Raw genomic sequence first — 21,560 nt, 5'->3', positions numbered from 1 at the left:
ACATGACCTTTCACCTTTCACTAATGTCCAGCTGTGGCACAGGATCAGGCGTTCAGCTCTACATTTAAGACAAAACTCCCATTGAGTCACTTCCCATTCTTGCCCTGTCCCTGTATTCCGTAGATCCCCGGAGCGTCCGGATGGCATTAATGGTTTTATGGTTGCCGGCAGGTCATGCTGTTATTAACAGCACAGAGAACATCTAATTGGGCAGGAGAATCTAAGGTGTTTCAACCGTTCAGCTCGTTGAAAGCAGGCCATCTCTCTTTTTGAGTGGCTAAGCTCTCGTGCCCGTCAGATACACTCTCCAGCTCATTAGTGTTCAGCCAGAGATGACTAGCTGGGTGTATTTGAGCAGTGTCAGGTGATGCCCTATTGCGGAACTACTCAGCTAAGCCATGAGAACGTGAAATTAAAATCAGGGAAAGTGTTTTATTTGGTAACCATGCTTTCGAGTAAAGTGGGTAAGCAGGTCTGCTCACATAGCAGCTACCGTAAATACAGGCTGCTGACAACTATAAACACAACCACTGGCAAACGTCTTTCAGGGAAAGAGAGAATGCGGCAGGCACGAATTAAACATGCACAGGACAGGCGACCAGTGAACTCGCCTAACCGGAAACAGCAGGGGAAAAGAATAAAAACTTTTGCTATGACACAGGACAGAAGTCTACATTTAGTGGAACTGAGTAGAACGTGATGGACTGTAACTTTTTCAAAACCTTCATTACAAATATTCTCCCAGAGTTTGCCTCAGACACCTTACGAACCTGGAGAAGCTGTTTTCAAAGTAAAATGTAGAGACAAGAGAAAGAAGGAGAAACTTTAACCGGCTGACCATGATGAACGATGACCGAGAGGCTGGCGGCTCACCGGAGAAAGTAAATGCTCACTGTTTAAAAAACGCCACAGTTCTCCGTGCAGGGTTCAATACTGCACACTCACAAGATGATGAGCGAGCAGCTATGATGGAATCCAAACTCGTGCTTCCCAAGAAGCAGGAGTGCATGGCAGACAGGGTGGAGCACACTAACGTTTCCATACCTGCCATTTCCCAAGACCTGGAGAAGCTTGACACACTTGGAGCTGGATTTACTCATTGGAGAAGTCCCATTTCTCACAGTCGCCTTAGGGGTTACTAATTACAATTAAAGTAGAGTCCAAATGTATTCCTAAGTGAGCATACTGTAAACAAACAGAAAAGATTAGAGTACAATGAATGTACTGTGTGAATATTTTTGCCATCACTGTAATTCTTGTTCATTTTGAATTTCTATTTCTGGAAGTAGCATGTCGGAACAGCCTTCATCAGAGCCAGGGGTTTTTCCCTCAGCCAAATCTGGCACAACAGTGTCAACACAGTAGGGAACTGTCTCAAAATAACTGCACACGAACATGCACCAAGTCAAAGCTACTGGTACATATATACACTAACGTGACCCTGCTGAAGGGAAGAAAACCATACAGGTAATAGAGGGTGAAGCAATGAAGAGCCTCCAATACAACGGTAAAAAAATCGTACCGTCATTGTAGCAATAGTTAATACTAATAATCAGTTACTAGTTTATCAGACATTATTACCTGATGACTATGGCAACCAGCCCTCTCTATGGGTAACATTACTGCACTGATAATTTAGTATAAATGACTGGTTCTGATTAAATGTCTGATTAGATGTGGGCTTTCTAGACGTCTGTCACTTTACAGCTCAGAATACAGACAATCGTGTTAGTCAACACGTGAAAGTTAACTGGGGCCGGTGATCAGAGGTGCCTGTGTGATGTTTTAACCCGCTATCTAATCTAGTTAACTGAAGAATTTTCGTATTATTGTGACAATCACACACTGAAATGTTTTTACTTAAGTAATTTCTACACAAAACAGACAGTAGAAATGTACTTTATACTGTATGCGTTGCATGCAATCTGCACGACCTGAGCGAGGTAGCTGCGCCAGCAGTGATGTGAGCGGCAGACGGTTTGAGGAAGCTTGGATATAGACAGCCTTTGAGGAAGCTTGGGTACCAGACAGCCTTTGAGGAAGCTTGGGTACCAGACAGCCTTTGAGGAAGCTTGGATACCAGACAGCCTTTGAGGAAGCTTGGATACCAGACAGCCTTTGAGGAAGCTTGGGTACCAGACAGCCTTTGAGGAAGCTTGGATATAGACCGCCTTTGAGGAAGCTTGGATATAGACAGCCTTTGAGGAAGCTTGGGTATAGACAGCCTTTGAGGATGCTTGGATATAGACAGCCTTTGAGGAAGCTTGGGTATAGACAGCCTTTGAGGAAGCTTGGATACCAGACAGCCTTTGAGGAAGCTTGGATATAGACAGCCTTTGAGGAAGCTTGGATATAGACAGCCTTTGAGGAAGCTTGGGTACCAGACAGCCTTTGAGGAAGCTTGGATATAGACAGCCTTTGAGGAAGCTTGGGTATAGACAGCCTTTGAGGATGTTTGGGTATAGACAGCCTTTGAGGATGTTTGGGTATAGACAGCCTTTGAGGATGCTTGGGTACCAGACAGCCTTTGAGGAAGCTTGGGTATAGACAGCCTTTGAGGAAGCTTGGATATAGACAGCCTTTGAGGAAGCTTGGATATAGACAGCCTTTAAGGATGTTTGGGTATAGACAGCCTTTGAGGAAGCTTGGGTATAGACAGCCTTTGAGGATGTTTGGGTATAGACAGCCTTTGAGGATGCTTGGGTATAGACAGCCTTTGAGGATGCTTGGGTACCAGACAGCCTTGCCAGTTCAGGTCCGTCGCGGTGCCAACGTTAGTTACTCACTGACTGCATCCTCCAGCTCATCCTCCAACACATTCTCCTTCCTCCTCAGACTGGTCCAGGTCGATATCAAACACACTGACCACATATATGGTCTTTTCTCACACTCTCGCTCCACATCAACTGTAATTTCTCTGTTCATGGAAGTACACACACACACAGACACACACATGGCTGACATAACCGGCTTCAATAACCGGTGGAGAGAAAATGTGCCGAAATAACCCCAGCTACAAATGCCACAAATCCCAAACTGCTGCCATTAAAATGACCTGGCAGTTTAGGAAAGACTACACATTCAGATTCAAGGCGGTTGCTGTTTGAATGAAATCTGAGAAGGAGCTTATAGCGCAGTAGCGGTTTCTTGCCAGCAGCGGGCACCAAAGGACTGTGTCTCACTGAGACGCTCGTAGCGCCGCTCAGTACGAGTGCTCCTAAGGGCAGATGATGGGGTCTTTGCTAGTGAAGACTTGTGAAGACTTCTTTACTAGTGAAGTTTATCTGAGCTGTCTGAGTGCCTTTGCTATACAATCAGCCATCAGAATAAAAGGATGCATTTCGGCATGTACCGAGTAAATTGGAGCTCTATTAAGCAATCGTTCTTTCATGCGCCATTTTGTGCAATTGTGGCTAATTTAATGAAATTAAAATGTTCTCTTTTTTTCATTTCTCAATTTTTTATTTTTAATGTTTCATTTTGCCGGCCGGAACATGAAGCAAAATTTTTTTTTTTAAAGATTTTGCTGTTTAAGACTATAAAACGCGTGCAACTATTACCAAACCCCGGGTTTATTAACTAGCCATGCCATAGGTGTCAACGACTTTTCGGATGCTGCATTCAAACGTACATTATAATCAAATTATGTTCTGAAGTGAAACATTAGGATTTTTATATGAGCACCTGCCTCTCCATTGCTGAACTTCACATTAACAAGCGAGCCAATGTTCTTCAGGTTTAAAATGAATGAACTGCAAAGTGCACTAATATTTTGGCACTCTGATGAGCGGATTATCTTGCAAATAGCAAACCTATATAAACAGGCTTTTCTTCTCAGCAGAAATACACAGAAGGCCACTCAGATTCTGTGGGTGGGGGTCCGATGAAACTGGGCTTGTCTAGCTGACTTGTTTTTCCTTTGTTTCCTCAATAATACAACAACCCCCAATTATGTTAATAAATGTCACTGCCAGATTAACGCAAACAAATGATGCAGTACAGTGGCACTCCTGAGTGTATGCGCGGTTATAGCACTGGAGCTTGATGGGAGTGTGTGAGGGGCCTTTGTATCAGCAGTCAGACGCAAACACTCATAATCGCTATTGATGAACAGTGTTTTGGGGATTAAGGAAGACCATCAACTACCTTTCTGTCTTTCTTTCTCACTTCTTAAAACCACATAAGGAGACTTTGTGTGTCATATAGACTTTGAGAACAGGAAATACATTCCCATGCAAATTACAGTTTCAGGGACTTTCCACCATGTTTTCAAACAACAGTACGGCATATTTAATTTTAAAAAATGGCACAATATATTATACCTGATTGCTAACACAGTGTGTCCTCTATGAATGGAAAGGCTGTTAATTCTTCAGAAACCGTTTTTCAATGAGGTAGCTGCCCCTAATTGTGCCTTTCATAACGGAAACGGTCCCTTTAATGAGGGTACGTAAGGGAAAGCCGGAGTGACACTCCATACTCCACGTGTTAGAAATGCTGCGAGTAGCTCTCTGAATGTGTGCTGAACAAAGGTGACCTTTATTTGTAAAGCTGTGGTGAGTAACCCTTAGCTTGATCTCAGCGCTGCGCATTTGCATTACAGTGAGACAGGTAGCGGTTGCACCTGGTGGCGAGCAAACACACGGGCGTGTCGGTGCTGTCAATCACATGCCTGGCCCATCCCCCCTGACGGACAGACGAGGCCCCATCTTACCTCCTCATCTCCAGACTTTGGCGCTGAATATGCTCCCGCCAGCAGCCAAAGCAACTGCAAGGCACGTATAATCAGTAAACCTCAAATTCCTTAGATTTATTTAACTAGAGTTCACGGACCTTTTTTTTGTCACAGGGCGAGTGTTCTGTGGTTAGTTTCCCAGGGCAGGTTTGTAGGTCAGAAGTTAAGCCCATTCCTGTAATACAGGCATTTTTCTGCCTGTCCCATAGACTGGTTCTGACCTAAAATCTACCTGATGTTAGACCAACATTCACCTTGCAAAGAATAAAACTTCACCTTGTTATAATGTTCTACAGTTTGATGTGTGTGGAAGATGCAAAAACATCAAATGCATCTTTTCTTGCTGTTGATGGTCAGACATGACTAGTGAGAGTTAATAGTGTCAAGGTTGATTTAGCACAGTTGGCACACACTGATTTAACTTATGGCTTCTTATGTTTCTCAACAACTTTTTGCTTTTTTATAACTACTTTTTGCAAGGTTTAACTGTAGATCATTGTATGATTTTGTTAGATATCTTTCTCTCTCTCCCTCCTTCTATCTCTCTCTGTCCAAACGCTGACGGCGCTGGAGGAAGTGATACATCAGAAGTGGTTTTTCAACGTGTGAGTCTGCGAGAACAAAAGAGAATGCATAGCAGTGATCACTCCAGACCATATGGTGCTAATGTTATGGAGTTTTCCGGTCTGAAATCAAATACACTTGCACTCAAAAAAGCTCAAGTCCACACGTACACACGTTGATACACGCACGCACACACACACGCGCGCACACACACACACACACACACACACACACACAAAGAGGTGAATAGAGAAACTGTCAGATAACGGAGACACGTCTGTAGTTTGTGCAGTAAGGATATCCTCCCATAATGTACCCTCAGTATGTAATTAGACCAGGGGAGTCATTTTAGAGTCAGAAGAGAGGTAATCTATGCAAACTAGAAAACTACTACAAGGATACTGCACTCAAACACAAATAGACCAGATGTCCAGTAAAACAAAATACACACACATACACTCCAGTTATGTCCTTATCAGACATGGTGGCTACTGGCAAACAGTGTGATTGTTTAATTTCTTTAGATTTAAAAACACAGCATGCAAAACTGAGTGCTTTACATTAAATCCACTCTCTCGCTTCTGGAGCTCTCTACGGGTAGGTCTGTATGAACAGAAATGTTATATTTTACTCCACCAGTCAACCATGAATGAACTGTGGTCATCCTCACACATAAGACAAGGGCACTTGGCACATTTGTATGGCTCAAAAAAAGAAAGAAAAATAACACAAATAAGAGTCTTATTTATATACTAAAACCTGTTCAAATGAGAGTTTTACATAATAGTTTCATTGTAAGGAATTCAAACATGGCTTGTGTGGCTCATGGGACACCACACTAGGTCATTTTTACACTACCACTTTGTGTACATTTGCTGGACACTACATTTTTCTCTGACTATGTTGTTCAGATCATATTAATTTAAATATTCAAATAAAACACATTGCAAAAACAAAATCAAAAAGGTCCATCAAGGTCCATCAAGGTAATGTTTGAGAAATTTCAATGTTTCGATATTGTTGAAAACAATATTCATGAATACAATGAATTCCTCAGAATAGTTCCCCTTTTACTCAGTAAGAGGGTTAAACACAAGGCATTCAGTTAGTCAGGTTCCTACCAGGGATTTGAACAGACTTGACATCAGACTAAATTCCTCCTTGTTAAAATTACCATTTTGAGGTAAACAAGGTTTCCAGTTTGATTTAAAAATGTGAAAATTTAAATGCCATTAAATTATGATCAAATAAAACCACATGCATAGTATAATGCAATTGAAGTGACTGACGTGCTTCGACGGTTTAAAAATAAACCTAAAACCTGGACAAGTAGTGTTAGTGTCATCATTTCCAGTAGCTCAGCCCTCTGCCTGCACTGTAAAGCTCCCGTCTGTACACACGATGACATCAGCTCAGTGGCACAAGGACTGCAGGACATGCAGTGTTTACGACTCCCCCGCTGGAGCCGTGCCGAAGCTCGCCGTTAAACCTACTGCTCCATAATAAAACGGGGTTACAAAACACGGCCTGCTTGAATTTGAACTCTTGAAAAAGTTTTTTTTTTTTTTTTTTTGTGTGTGTGTAAGGGGAAAGCATGAGAAGACAATGATATATGGACACATAAATACAGATATTTCAGTCTGTTATTAATGGGAGCTGTGTGATCATTCAAGAAGGAAAAACAAACCAGGACAGTCTGAATTCAAAAGCTTTATTTATTTCCCTTAATACAGATAACTTACATAAGCACACACATACATACAGTAATAAACATGTGGGGAAGAAAAAGACCAAGAAAGGGGCTTCCCTTAAGGACAGGATGTTCAGAACATGATTAAGAAAGACATACTCCCTGAGTCTGCAGCCAGCCAGAGCACTCCATAGCTTTTACAACAGTGAAAAAGCCTCTTCGTCACAAGTCTCTGGAAAAAACATGTCAGCCTGCAAAACTTAAATCAGCCTGATCCTGGATTTTAACAGCCACTGAACGAGCATTCATTGGCCAAGGAACGACCTTAAATCAGGGCGAAAATAAAGAAACAGACGGATAAAACTTCTGGGCAAAAACAATGGGTGATGAAGTGATTTAAGCAGAGTCACGAGGCCCACAGACACAACATTAGTGAAGCAACAGGGGCAAGGATCCAAAACACAAAGGGAAGAAGTCCGAACACCAAACTGTGTCATGACAGCGCGCAGCAGTACAGCGCGCCTTCTGGGTTCCCAAGAAATGTGTGTGGACGGAGGCCAGACTCCGGAAGCACGCACACGCACAGACACACACGCACAGACACACACGCACAGACACCCTTCTAACGGGAAGAGAGAAGTGCGGGTTTGAGCAGAGATGTAAAAAAAAAGAAAAAAAAAAAGAAAAAGAAGTCATTTCCTTGACAGAGATTTTGCAGTTTGCCCAAAAATAAAAATCCTGACACGTTTCTATGTAAAGCAGATATTAAGGAATAAAAAAATCATTGACTCGATGAACTGAAAAAAAAAAAGAATGTTTAAAAAAAAGATGAACAAGACACCAACGACATATACTACAAATAGAATGCGTTTTGGATGAAACAGCCCAAAATGTCAGACAGCCTACAGACTGTTGTCGCCATGCAATGTAACAGCCAACACCAGTCTGATAAGCTATTTGACACACTGGGAGAGACGGGTGGAAATGTCTAACGCTCACTGGGAGAAGAACAAGACGCAGGACAACAAAAAGAACACTTACCGTGGATCAGAGAGAAGGGAGTGGCGACGCGGTGCAGGAGTGCAATAGGTAATTTTGCACAAGCCCCGTTATGGCAGTGCAGCATGCGCTTGCCATTGAGCAGCGAGCGCGTGTGCTAGCTGCGCGCGGTCTGCCTCGCTCGCTCTCGCTCTCCCTCGCGTCCTCGCTGCCAGCAGCGCAGTGCAACGAGTTCAGCCCTGGGTTCAGTTAAGGTAACGCCAAAGAAACTCCACACTGTTCCATTTTTTATACGCCCGAAGCTTCAAGGCTAGCATACCAGGGCAGCGTTACAGAAAGGCACCGAGAGGAGGGGGGCATTTCACATGCAATTAAAAGAAAAAGGATGCAAAAAGAAGAGCGCGGATAAAGGGTTTCGCATACGGCGCGACCCCAGCGCGGAGAAAACAAATACAAATAAACAATGACATAACGCTTGGAGCGCGCTACGCGCGTTATGGGGAACATGAGTGAACACACTCGCATCTAAGGACGCTTTAAATAAATCACACTATCACTACCGAAGCGACTGGGCTAGACTGACTGCTGAACAGTGGGGGGCTATTCTCTGTATTTCCGATATGGCATCAGCTCGCCCCACCTACATAAAGCAGCCGCAGCCACGCCGTCCAGTCGCGGCACGGCTGCCTACACACGCGCTGCTCTGCGCAGGAAGTACTTCAATGAGCCAAAGTGGTGAAGCGGGGAGGTACGCGCGCGTCAATAGAACTACACGGCAACCACCCACGCGCATACGTGCGCAGATACACACACACACACACACACACACACACACACACACACACACACACACACACACACACACACACACACTTTAATCTGATTCTGTGTATTATTGCATCTGGTTGCACAGTCCCGGAATAACTTGTGTGCTCTCTCACTCTCGTGCTTGCTTTCTCTCTCCATCTCTCTGGAAACGAAACAATAACTTCAGACAAAAGTAACATTATGATTCACTGTGCCTAATTTAAAAAAAAAAGTTTTAGAACTTATTTATAATCACAAATATATTTTAAGCACGTTATCTGAATGATTCAGACTATATGAGAAGCTGAATATAAATTAAATACACATAAATACCTTCATTGAGATTCTTAATAAATTATGCAATAATATGCAACAAGTCTAGTCACTATACTGCTTGTGTCTTTTGACAAAGAAATGTTATATATATATATATATATATATATATATATATATATATATATATATAATTAAATAAATACAAAATTACATTTGGAGGCCTTAAAAGTTCACAATACATTCCTATTACAGAAAACACAAAGCACTTGGCCAAATTAGGATCTAGTCACTTCAGTACCTCCTATATACATCATATCTTTCATAAGTGCAGGCTCAAATACTGATATTCGACAACATGGAATATGAGCCACATAAAGTAGATTAAGGCCTTGCTTAAAGATCAACAGGCCCATGTATCTGCTTTAAGAAAGATACTGATGAGCACTTGCTATCACAACGCATTATAGCGAGGTGCCAGGGAAGATCTGTTAGACTTCCCCATCAGAAATGCTGCAGTACCAGTACAATCTCCAGAAGCAAGGTGAACAGGACGGAAGCAAAAACCAACAACCAAAAGCCACAAAAAAATGGTGTGAAAGTTGTAAAAAGTCCAAAAGGACATCAGAATATAGACAGACCTGATTACGTAAAACTACACATATCTGTCTTTAATTGTGAACAGCCCTCTAACGTCAGAGCATCAAGATGCAGTCTTATCTCAGTCAATTAAAGGGGCAAACCAACACCAAAAATTCTGCTAGTCACTCTCTCTATCTCTTTCACACACTCTCTCTCTCTCTTTCACACACCCCTCATTTCATTTTGCCTTCTGATTTCTTCTGCTGAGTCTTTTGATGTAGAGCCATGGAGTTGGAATTGATGACTGAGCACATGAGAAAGCCGACCACGATCACCACCTCGACGAAGCCCTGGGAGATCCAGCGTTCATCCTGCATGATGAAGGCAACAGAAGAGGAAAGAGCAGATCAATAAACTGGCACAAGGAATCATCCAGTGTGTGTGTGTGTGTGTGTGTGTGTGTCCTCATTCTCTCTCTCCCTCGTAAAACTGGGTTTAGGTGGCCAATATATGCTGGAACCTTCTCTTATTGCCAGCTAAACAACTTTAGCGCATTTAGCCAGTTGCTGTCAGAGGTTCAAGTTACAAGGAAAAAAGGAACTTTGTTCCAGAAACTTCTGTAATCTCCTATTGTGCAACTTCACCCCCCTCCCCCGATGCAGAGAGCCCTACAAATGTAAGCTGCAGAAATAAAAACACATATTGACTGAAAAAGTGTGAATAAAAAAAAGACCGGACTGAGAATTAGTTAAGAACCAGGAGGACGTACAAAAGGTCCGAGGCTGAAAGGTGTAGTCTCTTTGTTTCCACACTGAGTCCTGAGCGAAAGCGAGATTGTCAGAGGCAGGAACTGAGAGTTCAGCTTCTCCTCCCTCTTCACCACTGGCCCCTCCCGCCTTGGGCAGCCTGCGACGGGTTCAGCAGGGTTCGGCTGCTCTGTGCAGGGCTGGGAGTGGGGGTTGGGGAGGGCGGAGTGGTAGTGTGACGCGGGGGAGTGTCCGGTTCATTCAGAGGAGCTCCAGTTGCCGAGCATGACTCAGCATCGCTCACGAGCCAGAGCCTGACGAGGCCAGGCTCAGTTTGCTCCCTGCTTCCTCACCTCAGCCCAGCTACTGCTGCCTGATACCATCCACCCTTACTACAGACAGCGCCGCACCCCCGCACACTAGTACCACTGACCCACGACGCTACACACACACACACACAATACGATCCCTACTGAATATTACCGACAGATATCAGATAATAAGTCAAACGATGACAGAAGAGGGGGATCAGGACGGCATGAGAAAGAGAGAGACAGGGAGAGAGAGAGAAGTAGAAAATGAAAAGTTTGAATAGAGAAAAAGAGGTTTAGGCCGAAATATACTTACCACTGGTGTGACCGCCCAAGCACAGCGCAGCTTTGCCCTCTCATGGTACTCCCTGGAAGGTTTCTGAGGTGAGGTGCCATACAGGGGAACAGCACTGTAGAAGAGAGGGGGGGGCAGGTAACATAAATTTTACTTACCCGTCCTAAAGGGCAGTTAAGAGTCTCCTTCACAGCACTGCCTCTCAGAGAGAGAGAGAGAGAGAGAGAGAGAGAGAGAGAGAGAGAGAGAGAGAGAGAGAGAGGGGGAGGTAGGCTGAGCACTGTAAAACCTTTCATCCGGACAGACGGGAGGAAAAAAAACAAAAACTCAAGCAAGAGCACAGCATGTTCTCAGTCACATATCCTACGCAGTTCAGTAAAAAAAAATAAACAAAAAAAACACAACAAAGACAGAGCCAAAAAAATGTATATATAAAATATATAAAAACCAGGGGTTGTCCTTAAAGCATGCTAACACAAAGAAGCATCCACACTGGCCTGCAGTGTTCTTCAGCCTCGAAGAAGGAAGAAATGAATGATTTCTGAGAACTCTCACATTTATCACCGGCGGTTCCTGTAAGAACTGGTTTCAGCCAATTAATGGGGAAGTGAGTCGTAGCTCTGTCATCACTGGCTGAGAGGGAGAGGAAGGTCCCACCCACTAACTGGAGAGAGGAGGAGTCTTCTGAGAGACAGCCCATATTAGGAAAACCCTTTTACAAGATTTAGCTACCAATAACCTCCTCTCCTTCACACACCCCCCACTGACACTCACTCTCTCTCTCTCTCTCTCTCTCTCTCTCTCTCTCTCTCTCTCTCTCTCTTTCTTTGGCTCTCAGAAGAAAAAAAAAGAAGGCGATTGCCCTGGTATGGCATGATCCCTGCCGAGTCTAGAGTTAGCAATCAATCAAATCACACAAACACAAACTAAACACTTTTAGTAAGATTCTGTTCAGCAAGAAACAAAAACTTTCATACCATGTCCCTGATCGTTAAACACATTTTCATTGGACTAGCGTGACACGTTCAAGTCCTTGTTTTAAGTCTTGGAGTCATGTGCTGTGTGGCTGAGCAGATGACATTGTTGTTGAACTTTCATTTACACATTTTGAGACAAAAGAAGCCAGTGCACGTGTTATATGATATACATCTGCTACATGACATGTGTCTTACTACACACTGAGTGAAAGTACACACAGATACATGGACAATTGATGAGATCATACTGCCTATCCCTTTTAATCATTAACCAAACTTACTGTCTCAAACACCTTTGATATCGGTAAACAGGAAAAGGTTTAACAGAAACATGGTTTAACTGGACAGAACCAGCCAGTGAACACTGTGATGATTTTCATAATGATTCATGAATGGAAGAACAAGCGTCCACCATCACATACTTTTGTACATTCATAACCCATCTAAAGACACGTAAAAATCTAAATTACTACCTCCAAAGCTTAGCTCCTAAATCACTAATATATTCAGAGGCTTTTAAAGAACACATTAGTGTACAGGTAGAGGAAAATACCCTCACAGAAGAACAAAGAGTCAGACCAAGAGTTGGTGTCTTTGTGCTGGAGAAATGGCGCGCAGTCTGTGAGTAACGAGTAACAGTGAGTCAGCGGCCCGGACGAGTCAGCTCTTACTGCAAAGAAACCTCACAACAACCACCAGAAACATCCTTCTCAGATCTGAGGACTAGCTTTATGTCTGCTTTAAGACATAAAACAAGGACTTTTACATGATTTCTGGAACAATCTTTGAAGCAGGGGATTGGATTAGCACACATGTTCCATGATCTCTCACCTTCCTCTGTTCATATATCCTCTTATAAAATGTAGATGAAGGTGTGGTTGCCTTGGAAAAAGCTTGATGAAAGCATATTTTATTCACAATGGAGAACATGTGCTTTGTACAAGGCTAATTTAACGTGAGTACTTTATAAATTCACAAGTAAAATTTGGCTTCATTTTAAAGAGAATCTAGTATAATTTCTGACATTTCTTAGTATAATTTCTGAATTCTGATCACCTTAAATAAAAATAGAACCCAAAAATCACGTCATCAATACATAACAGTAGCAAACTGTATTTTGTAGCAAATGGAAATAAAAATGTAAAAGAAAGTTGTTTATACATTCATTCTGTGTGGATTAATCACATTAAACATCGCAGGTGAATGATTTCGCAATTGCTTGGGGTCTCTATGAAATGCAATAAATTATTTGCACATGTCAGTGTATAAATGTATTTTAATAACAGCAGACCAATCTAAACTTCGCAAATCCAAATAATGACTGAACCTGAAAATGCTTCAAAATCCTCATACAAAATACTTCATATACTGCAATATAGTACATATATATCTGTTAAAAAACTAAGAATAAACTAACTTTATATTTACATGTTATGTATAAAAATGGAATTTAAATATCAAAATAAAAGCAAATGTAGTAAAGTCACATAAATGGTTAAAATACGCATTAAAAATTAATGATTTAGTCTCAATTGAAATCATTTTTTTCCTCTATATCATACCATGCTAACATGCATGCATATCATTTAGCATTATTATTCAATTATTGGCTTAACCGAATCACTCTTAAAATTCCCATATTTTTATTCATTTGTATTTTTGAAAATTATCTTATTTGAAAAGAAATAATGAAAAAATAAAAACAAATAGTAAGGAGACAGCTGGAATTTAGACTAAAATAAATATCTAACAGACCACAATGGTATTTGTAATGGTATTTCCCTTTGCATTTGAAAATTGTTTTTACATGTGTCTGATTAACAATTGCACACATTTTTAAAAATTAGAAAATAAAATAGAATTCTAAAAAATTCTAAATATTTCCATGTGATGTCTAGTCATCATTTATTTAGGTGGGTGTGATGGCGTGTCAAACATTTTGTTAATGAGGGACAAAAATATTTTGAATAAAAATATCTGCATGAATTCTGACACCACCATAAAATGCTAATTTCTTCATTTGGGGAAAGGTTGTCAAAAATATCATTTGTAATAAATTTAGATGATTTAAAAAAGGTCAGAAATGCTGTGTATGTCTCATATATATTTTGTTTATGTATCATATATAGGTCACATATGTATAATATATAGGTCGTGTATGTATCATATGTAAATTGTGTATGTATCATATATAGGTCGTGTATGTATCATATGTATATTGTGTTTGTAGCATATATAGGTCATGTATGTAGTATATATAGGTCATGTATGTAGCATATGTATATTGTGTTTGTATCATATATAGGTCATGTATGTAGTATATATAGGTCATGTATGTAGCATATGTATATTGTGTTTGTAGCATATATAGGTCATGTATGTAGTATATATAGGTCATGTTTGTAGCATATATAGGTCATGTATGTAGTATATATAGGTCATGTATGTAGCATATGTATATTGTGTTTGTATCATATATAGGTCATGTATGTAGTATATATAGGTCATGTATGTAGCATATGTATATTGTGTTTGTATCATATATAGGTCATGTATGTAGTATATATAGGTCATGTATGTAGTATATATAGGTCATGTATGTAGCATATGTATATTGTGTTTGTATCATATATAGGTCATGTATGTAGTATATATAGGTCATGTATGTAGTATATATAGGTCATGTATGTAGCATATGTATATTGTGTTTGTAGCATATATAGGTCATGTATGTAGTATATATAGGTCATGTATGTAGTATATATAGGTCATGTATGTAGCATATGTATATTGTGTTTGTAGCATATATAGGTCATGGATTTATCATATATAAGTCGTGTATGTATGCGGCATATTGAAGCTCAAAGAGGACTATGGGGAGATATGTACATAAAGACATCTGTGTGTGGGAAGACTGTGTGAGGAAAATTGCCATGGGCATGGGAGAGTGTGAGGTATGTGCATGGGACATATGAGAACTGAAGGGTAAGGTACATTGTGTGAGATGTGCGCAGCGTGTAAGGAGCACTGAACATAAAGTATAGTGTGTGTAAGATGAACACCGTGTTAAGTGCAGTGTGTGAGGTGTGTGAGCGTGAATCTGAAGGAAAATAAATGAGTGATTTCTGGGAAGGGTGATGCTCCGGTTCTGCCCTGCTGTATGACCTCAGTGCTGGAGATGACCTCAGCAGTGGGATGAGCAGGCTGATTCAGACGGACACTGGAAGGCAACAAGCACTGCCAGTTATGGGGCCGGCAGGCGGTGTCCGGGATTGAGCGACGGGTAAAGCGGGCCAGTCCATCCCGGATGCCTCCGTTGCAGCCGGAGCAAGGGCTCCCAGCCCGGGTCAGCACGAGCTCCGGAGAATGGAGAAGCAATGGCACCAACACCACACAATGCCACATGACGACACGCGACGACACACAACGGCGCACAACAGCACATGATGACACACACCACTCCACACAACGCCACACAATGATACACAACGCTACATGAACACCATAGGATGCCATGCCACACAATGCCGAGGAGAACAATAACAACGATCAATGAAGCAAAAAGCAAAAACTCCAGAGGAGACCAGAAAAGCAGATTATGGACAAACACGTTGGATAATGTTGATGCACATAAGATGGACAGGAAGAAGGGACGTATGACGCCCCGTGGAGATGCACGTTCTGGCCGAAAGAGGATTCCTGCAGCTTGCTTAAGATGAGCACGATGCCTATTGCCCAACAGTAAAAACCATACAAGGCCGTTTTGGCCACCAGACTCGACTAATCCAACACATCAGCACTGTGTCACTGTCAAAATATTCCAGTGGATTCATTTGATGGTTGAGTAAATGTTAGTGTGCAGCAAGCTCAAACAGGCAGGCCTCTGTATTCCATGAACAGACGCTTAGCAGTGAGCAGTGTTCAGTGTTTATGTGTTCAGTATTCAGTGTTTAGTATTCAGTATTCAGTGTTTATGTGTTCAGTGTTCAGTGTTTATGTGTTCAGTATTCCGTGTTTATGTGTTCAGTATTCAATGTTTAGTGTTCAGTATTCAGTGTTTATGTGTTCAGTATTCAGTGTTTAGTGTTCAGTATTCAGTGTTTAGTGTTCAGTATTCAGTGTTTATGTGTTCAGTATTCAGTGTTTAGTGTTCAGCTGTTCTTTCCCGCCACTTCAGTGACGTGAAAGGTGAGAGTTTTGGAGGGGAAAAAAACCTTGTAGCTCACCCGTTTCTTTCATCCTGCTTGAAAGAGTCAAAAAGTCACCCACTAGCAACTAGCAACGTTACCCAGACAGTGTTTCCTGTTGCAGTTACAATTTTTGTCCTTTTTTTTTTTTTTTTCTTTCCATACTATTCATTTTCTCGAGACTGGATTCCATAGGCCTTGAGTAATGTGACCTTTCACCTAAGATCCCTTCTGAAGCCTAAGCTGAGCTGACAGAGTGAGAGAGGTCACACACACACACACACACACACACACAATATGAACCATCTACTTTTTCTAATATAAAGATCCACCTCATGAAATTTCAGAAGCATGTTTCTTGCACAGCTGATGAAGAAACTCTGTCCAAAATGTCTTATTTCTCTGGAGGCCTCGTGTACTTCACTACAATTTTATCTTTTACTACAATAGGCTGCAGTCACCTGGAATCTTCTTTTGAGATACACACACACACACACACACACACACACACACACACACACACACACACACACACACACACCCACACACACATATATGCACACACACACAAATACATACAAACGCATGGTGCAGCAGTCCAGTAAATGTCAAAAGGTTTTAAACAGCAGGCCATCTCCACTGTTTACCTCTCAGTGTATAGTCGGAGGTCAGCCGTTTTCAATTTGTAGCACTTCTGAATGGAAGCTAAGGTGAGCTACTGGGGACATGCACAAGGCCTTATCCTTGAATTCTCTTCCTTTGTCTATCAACTACAACTATGTCCATGCTAAACCAGGATCTTTCCTGATGACCTCATCAACAAACCATGAGGCTGTGTCCTGAATGGAGATCCCCGAATTCAGGGTGTTAATCACACACACACACACACACACACACACACACACACACACACACACACACACACACACACACACACACACACACACACACACACACACACACACACACACACACACACACACACACAGCTGCACCAGCTGTGCCGGTGTGTGTGTACCAGTGTGTTTAAACAGTCAAGAAAGGAATCAAGAAAAAACAGACCTAACAAAGAAAAATGGAAGAGGGATAAGAAAGCAGGATGAGATCATTCCTATTTTGGAAAAGTCTTATCAGTGCGGGAGAGCTGATCCGTACCCTCGTGGGTTACCACGTACAGGGAAAAACCTTCACTAATTATAGCTGACAGATACTTCTGCCACTTCCAAACTGCAAACCACAGAGATGGCGCCTGTGACCCTCTCTGTTTCGTACACACGTACACACACCCATACATACACAATATACAACTGTTTGAGTTTACACCATTTTTGGACACATATATCAGGATTCATCAATTGTGCAGCACAATACAGCATCTTCATGAGGCTCAGACCCTGAAGTTATACCACAGAAAACAAAAATAACTATCACCTCACACCTCCTAATTCTCTATAAATGAAAACAAAGTGCAACATCTAAGAAGGAACTGATTACCACAAACATATCCCATGAAAAAGACATTCCATCCTTTAAAGAGACAAATCTTTTCCAAAAACTCCAGTGAGCAGAGCGTGATTAACCCTAAGCTCAGGACCCGGACATGCACAAACGCATCTCAGAGAACTGGCTGGATTTCACTGACTCACGGGGGATCCAGGCCGGGGCAAAGGCAGCACCGGAGCCCAGCAGGACAGCTGGGGCCCGGGCTAGGAAACCAGGGTGAGATAGCCGTCTGATAGAGGGATGGTCCGTACCATGCCTGTTCTTACTGGCCCGTGGAGACCAAGAACATCCCCTGTGTCTGCACACCATTCGCATAAGGCACTACAGAATACCACCATGAGCAGTTTGCATACACACATTCACCCGACTAACCACATAATCTCCTACGTTACACAGTGTACTCCACTGGAAGCTTTGTAGCCAGTACACCCTATAATCCACACTGGGGAAAATATTTATTCCACAAGTAAACGTAGTGTATTATTTGGGAAAAAACTGGCATAGAAATATGTGAAACTGTATTTAAACCTAAAGTTAAGATGTAATTTTAATTTCAGTTCAGCTGAATTAGGCAAAGCAAAATTTAAGGCACAACTGACCCTGTGCCTGTATACTGTGGACAACGTAGCACGAGTCTCGCAGGGCAATTCATAGGCCGAGTGTGACAACTACATGCAAACTACACGGCTCCAGCTAACAGCATCACCCATCATTCACAAGGTGCGCAAGCCCATACAGACAAATATAGACTCTGTTAAACCCTGTTTGTTCAGAAAGTGAAAGATGACTAAAAGTGAGAAACCGAAAAATTCGTTTTCAAATGAAAACGCACGTGCTCACACTCATGCACACACATACAGAGAGAAAGACATGGACTAATAAAAGCATGTAAGTAACGGTTCAGCATTTAAATATGTATGTGTATGAACACGTAATGAAAAATACACAGAAAGGATTATAAAATATTTTTGTTACCCCTTTTCCGCTTGGCATAGCGTGTCACTGTTTTATATCATAGTTTGGAAAAACAGCAAAATCTTTTATGTCCAAAATGAAAACTTTTCTAAAGCCATGAAACATTGTTGCTTTCAAGGTATTTTGAGCAGTACAAGACACCCAGTCCTTCACAACAGGACACACGCAGGATGCTTTCACCATATCAAATAATGTTATATGCATTTAACACGATTCGGCTCCAACAAATCCAACAAAATGCAGGGAGACGCGGCAAAAAGATCAAGACCTTTACAAATCAAAGGCCGTGTGCAAACATGCATGCACGCAGGACACAGCGCAGCGGTACAGTGGATCAGGACGATCAGTGTGGTGCACAGTGATTGTGATTTGCAGGTTTGCTGGTAAACCGTGCACACCTTCACGGCGGAAATTTTCCCGCCAACACACAAACAGTGAAACTTTACTGCAAGCACTGGCCTTACTCAAACCCTAAGCACTTCCCAACATTTCAGCATGCTTAAAATAATTTGTTAAAATAAAACACAAAGTCTACATCCCAAATCCTGCATCAAAATTCTCCACATACACACAAAATGACATTACACACATATAATCTCTTTCCACACACAAAAACTCACACACAATAACATTATTACACACCCTCATATCCACACACACAAACACAAACACACACAAACACAATTATATGAATGAAAAAAGTTAAATCTATAATTTATACTTTTTATTTTGTGCACATAGCTGCATATCTAACATCTTTTTGCTTCCATCACTTTCAAAGTAAACAAAGTGAAAAAAGCTCCAAATGAAACAAACAGGATATATACTATTAATCAGAGTGTGTGTCAGGCTCCTTCCAGTTCCATCTCACACAAATGTACCGTACCGAATGGCCGAGCTCACGGCCACATTAGCCAGGTGTGTACTGTGTAGCCCTCCTTTCTGGTATGGTTGCCATGGTGAGCAGCACTGCTCAGCCTGAGCTTGCACGTTTGGTCACGGTCTTTCCATCACATCTGCATATCACATTTAGCCACACATTTAACTCACTATCAGAACACAGGATATCATAAAAAAACACACATAAATATTATTTTAGATCAAATTTGATAACAAATTTAACTGCCAATTTAAAGATCAGCTAGTGATATTTAAAGATCAGTAACTTTCAACATTGGTCCCGTGTAGCTCGTAACAGCACACTGGAGTGGTCTCAGACCAGGGCCACACTGCTTTACAGGATCATCCCAGCTTTCTTCGGTCTGAAAGCACTGCAATCACTCCAACAACCCACCCGCTGCTTAACATATAAATTCCCATAAATGCAAATGCCGCCGTCAACCTCAACGTGTTTTTGGATATTCTCAGAAAGTAAAAAATATCTTTCATACTTTGCCATTTTTGTCTCCCTGTACTTTTAATTCGTCACTTTAGTGCCCCTGGTACCATTTTTCCATGTTCTTTGACAGCAGGGGCGTAGCCCAGGCATGTGACTCAGGCTTCTGGTTACACAGCTGTACAATGACTTGTCCTGACCCAATATGCTGGAGAGGCTTCTGATAAAGAGACCCAAACAATACACACAGGCAATATTTCCCACTGAAAAACAGTCTGACTGGACATGTTCTTGCTGAAACAGGTCATCAGTTAGCTGGCTGTCTCTTCCTCTCGCACCCCAGGCGAGTCATGGAGGCGAGTCACCAAACATGCCGAGTCATACACCAAAAGGACGTTGTTTTCAAAGGCTTCTACCTTCAGTGCTTGTGCTGTTGAATAGACTGGCTTCATAAGTCATGCTGTTCAGCGCCAAGGGAACAGAGTTCTAATGGGAGTCGGCAGACGACTCATCCTCACGTCGGCAAGCTTAAGGGACGTGTCCGGAGAATCTCATGACGAGTGAGAACAAAGAAATGATTTTGTCTTCCAAAAAGAATCACGCTTACAATAACCTACTCACATTTAAACCATCACACAGCCTCTCTGCTTGCATCTCTCCCTTTGACATCTGTATGTCTGAGTGCGAGGTGCCACTGTGATTTGGAGAAGGTGTTTAACTCGACACGCTCTTTGTTAGATCACTACGTAACCTTGCCCTCTAACATGACAGACGCAGTGGACTCTGATGTCTAGGCAGATCTCAGTGTATAAATAAAACACTGTGCTGTTCTCTTTTCTTTGTGTTGTAAAGAGCCATAAACAGTAAGAGTTGTAAGTTGGTAACATATCCCAATAATGCTGGCACAGGCCAACAATGAGTGGACATTTTTCGGGCCCTACTATGCCAGCCGATTGACATGAATCACTCCACATTTATTTTTTCATGCATGTTCTTCTCATTCTAACACTGCTGAACCCCTCGACAAGGCCTCAAGAACACCTACGCTCTACCTGCTCCGCCTTCGCTCACACCCTGGGCATTACTCAGCGATTTCAGTGAGGCAGCCCTGAGCATTACTCAGCGATTTCAGCAAGGTGGACGTCACCTCCGTTTCCGGCACCATCCCTGCACAACCTCCTTGCGCTCCACCATCTATTCCTCTCTTCCTCTCCACCACTCCCGTTCTGTCACGTCATCTCTGCCACCCACGCCTGTCGGCGTCACTCACTCTGATCTGACAGGCCTGTTCCTGCCTCCTAACCCACCCCCCACTGTGAGAGGAATGTCCTCAGAGAAAAGGCGGCAGCGTGGGCCGTCTGCGTGGGCTTTGTCCTGATAATGTGATAATGGAATGCTCTTCAAGGTGACCCCGTGGACACCAGGAGGTCCTGTCTAATGGTAACGCAGCTTCTGACGCAGGCGATTCACTTCTCCTGCAGACGGCCCATTCACTCACAAAGCAGCTATGGGACCATGCTGCAAGTCCATGATTATCAATACAAGTGTCTCCACAGGGCCACTGCGGTCAGACCCACATA

The 21,560-nt window shown here is 42.2% G+C and overlaps 1 protein-coding gene and 1 long non-coding RNA gene across 9 annotated transcripts in view; one reads left to right on the top strand and one right to left on the bottom strand.

Moving 5' to 3' along the window:
- Nucleotides 1-575: 575 nt before the first annotated feature.
- LOC145652385 (uncharacterized) lies at nucleotides 576-7,141 on the top strand. Its single transcript, XR_014118615.1, has 2 exons — nucleotides 576-1,507; nucleotides 4,604-7,141. It is a non-coding gene; the product is annotated as an uncharacterized LOC145652385 (long non-coding RNA).
- The window catches only part of LOC113584897 (vacuole membrane protein 1-like), a 46,715-nt gene continuing 32,151 nt past the window's right edge, over nucleotides 6,997-21,560 (bottom strand). For 3 of the 8 annotated variants that reach the window (XR_014118611.1, XM_081702111.1, XM_081702107.1), the window contains one exon: nucleotides 6,997-19,660. Coding sequence is in view for 5 of the 8 variants with exons in the window: in XM_081702111.1 (XP_081558237.1) it covers nucleotides 19,655-19,660 (6 nt within the window). In the remaining 3 variants the exon portion in view is untranslated. The remainder of the gene's footprint in view (nucleotides 19,661-21,560) is intronic. The other 5 variants (XM_081702104.1, XM_081702108.1, XR_014118613.1 and 2 more) reach the window with 4 other exon arrangements.

The sequence above is a fragment of the Electrophorus electricus genome, chromosome 19 (genome assembly GCF_041902795.1).
Source record: "Electrophorus electricus isolate QZ-2024a chromosome 19, ASM4190279v1, whole genome shotgun sequence".
NCBI lineage: Eukaryota > Metazoa > Chordata > Actinopteri > Gymnotiformes > Gymnotidae > Electrophorus > Electrophorus electricus.
This window is presented reverse-complemented; position numbering and strand designations above follow the sequence as displayed.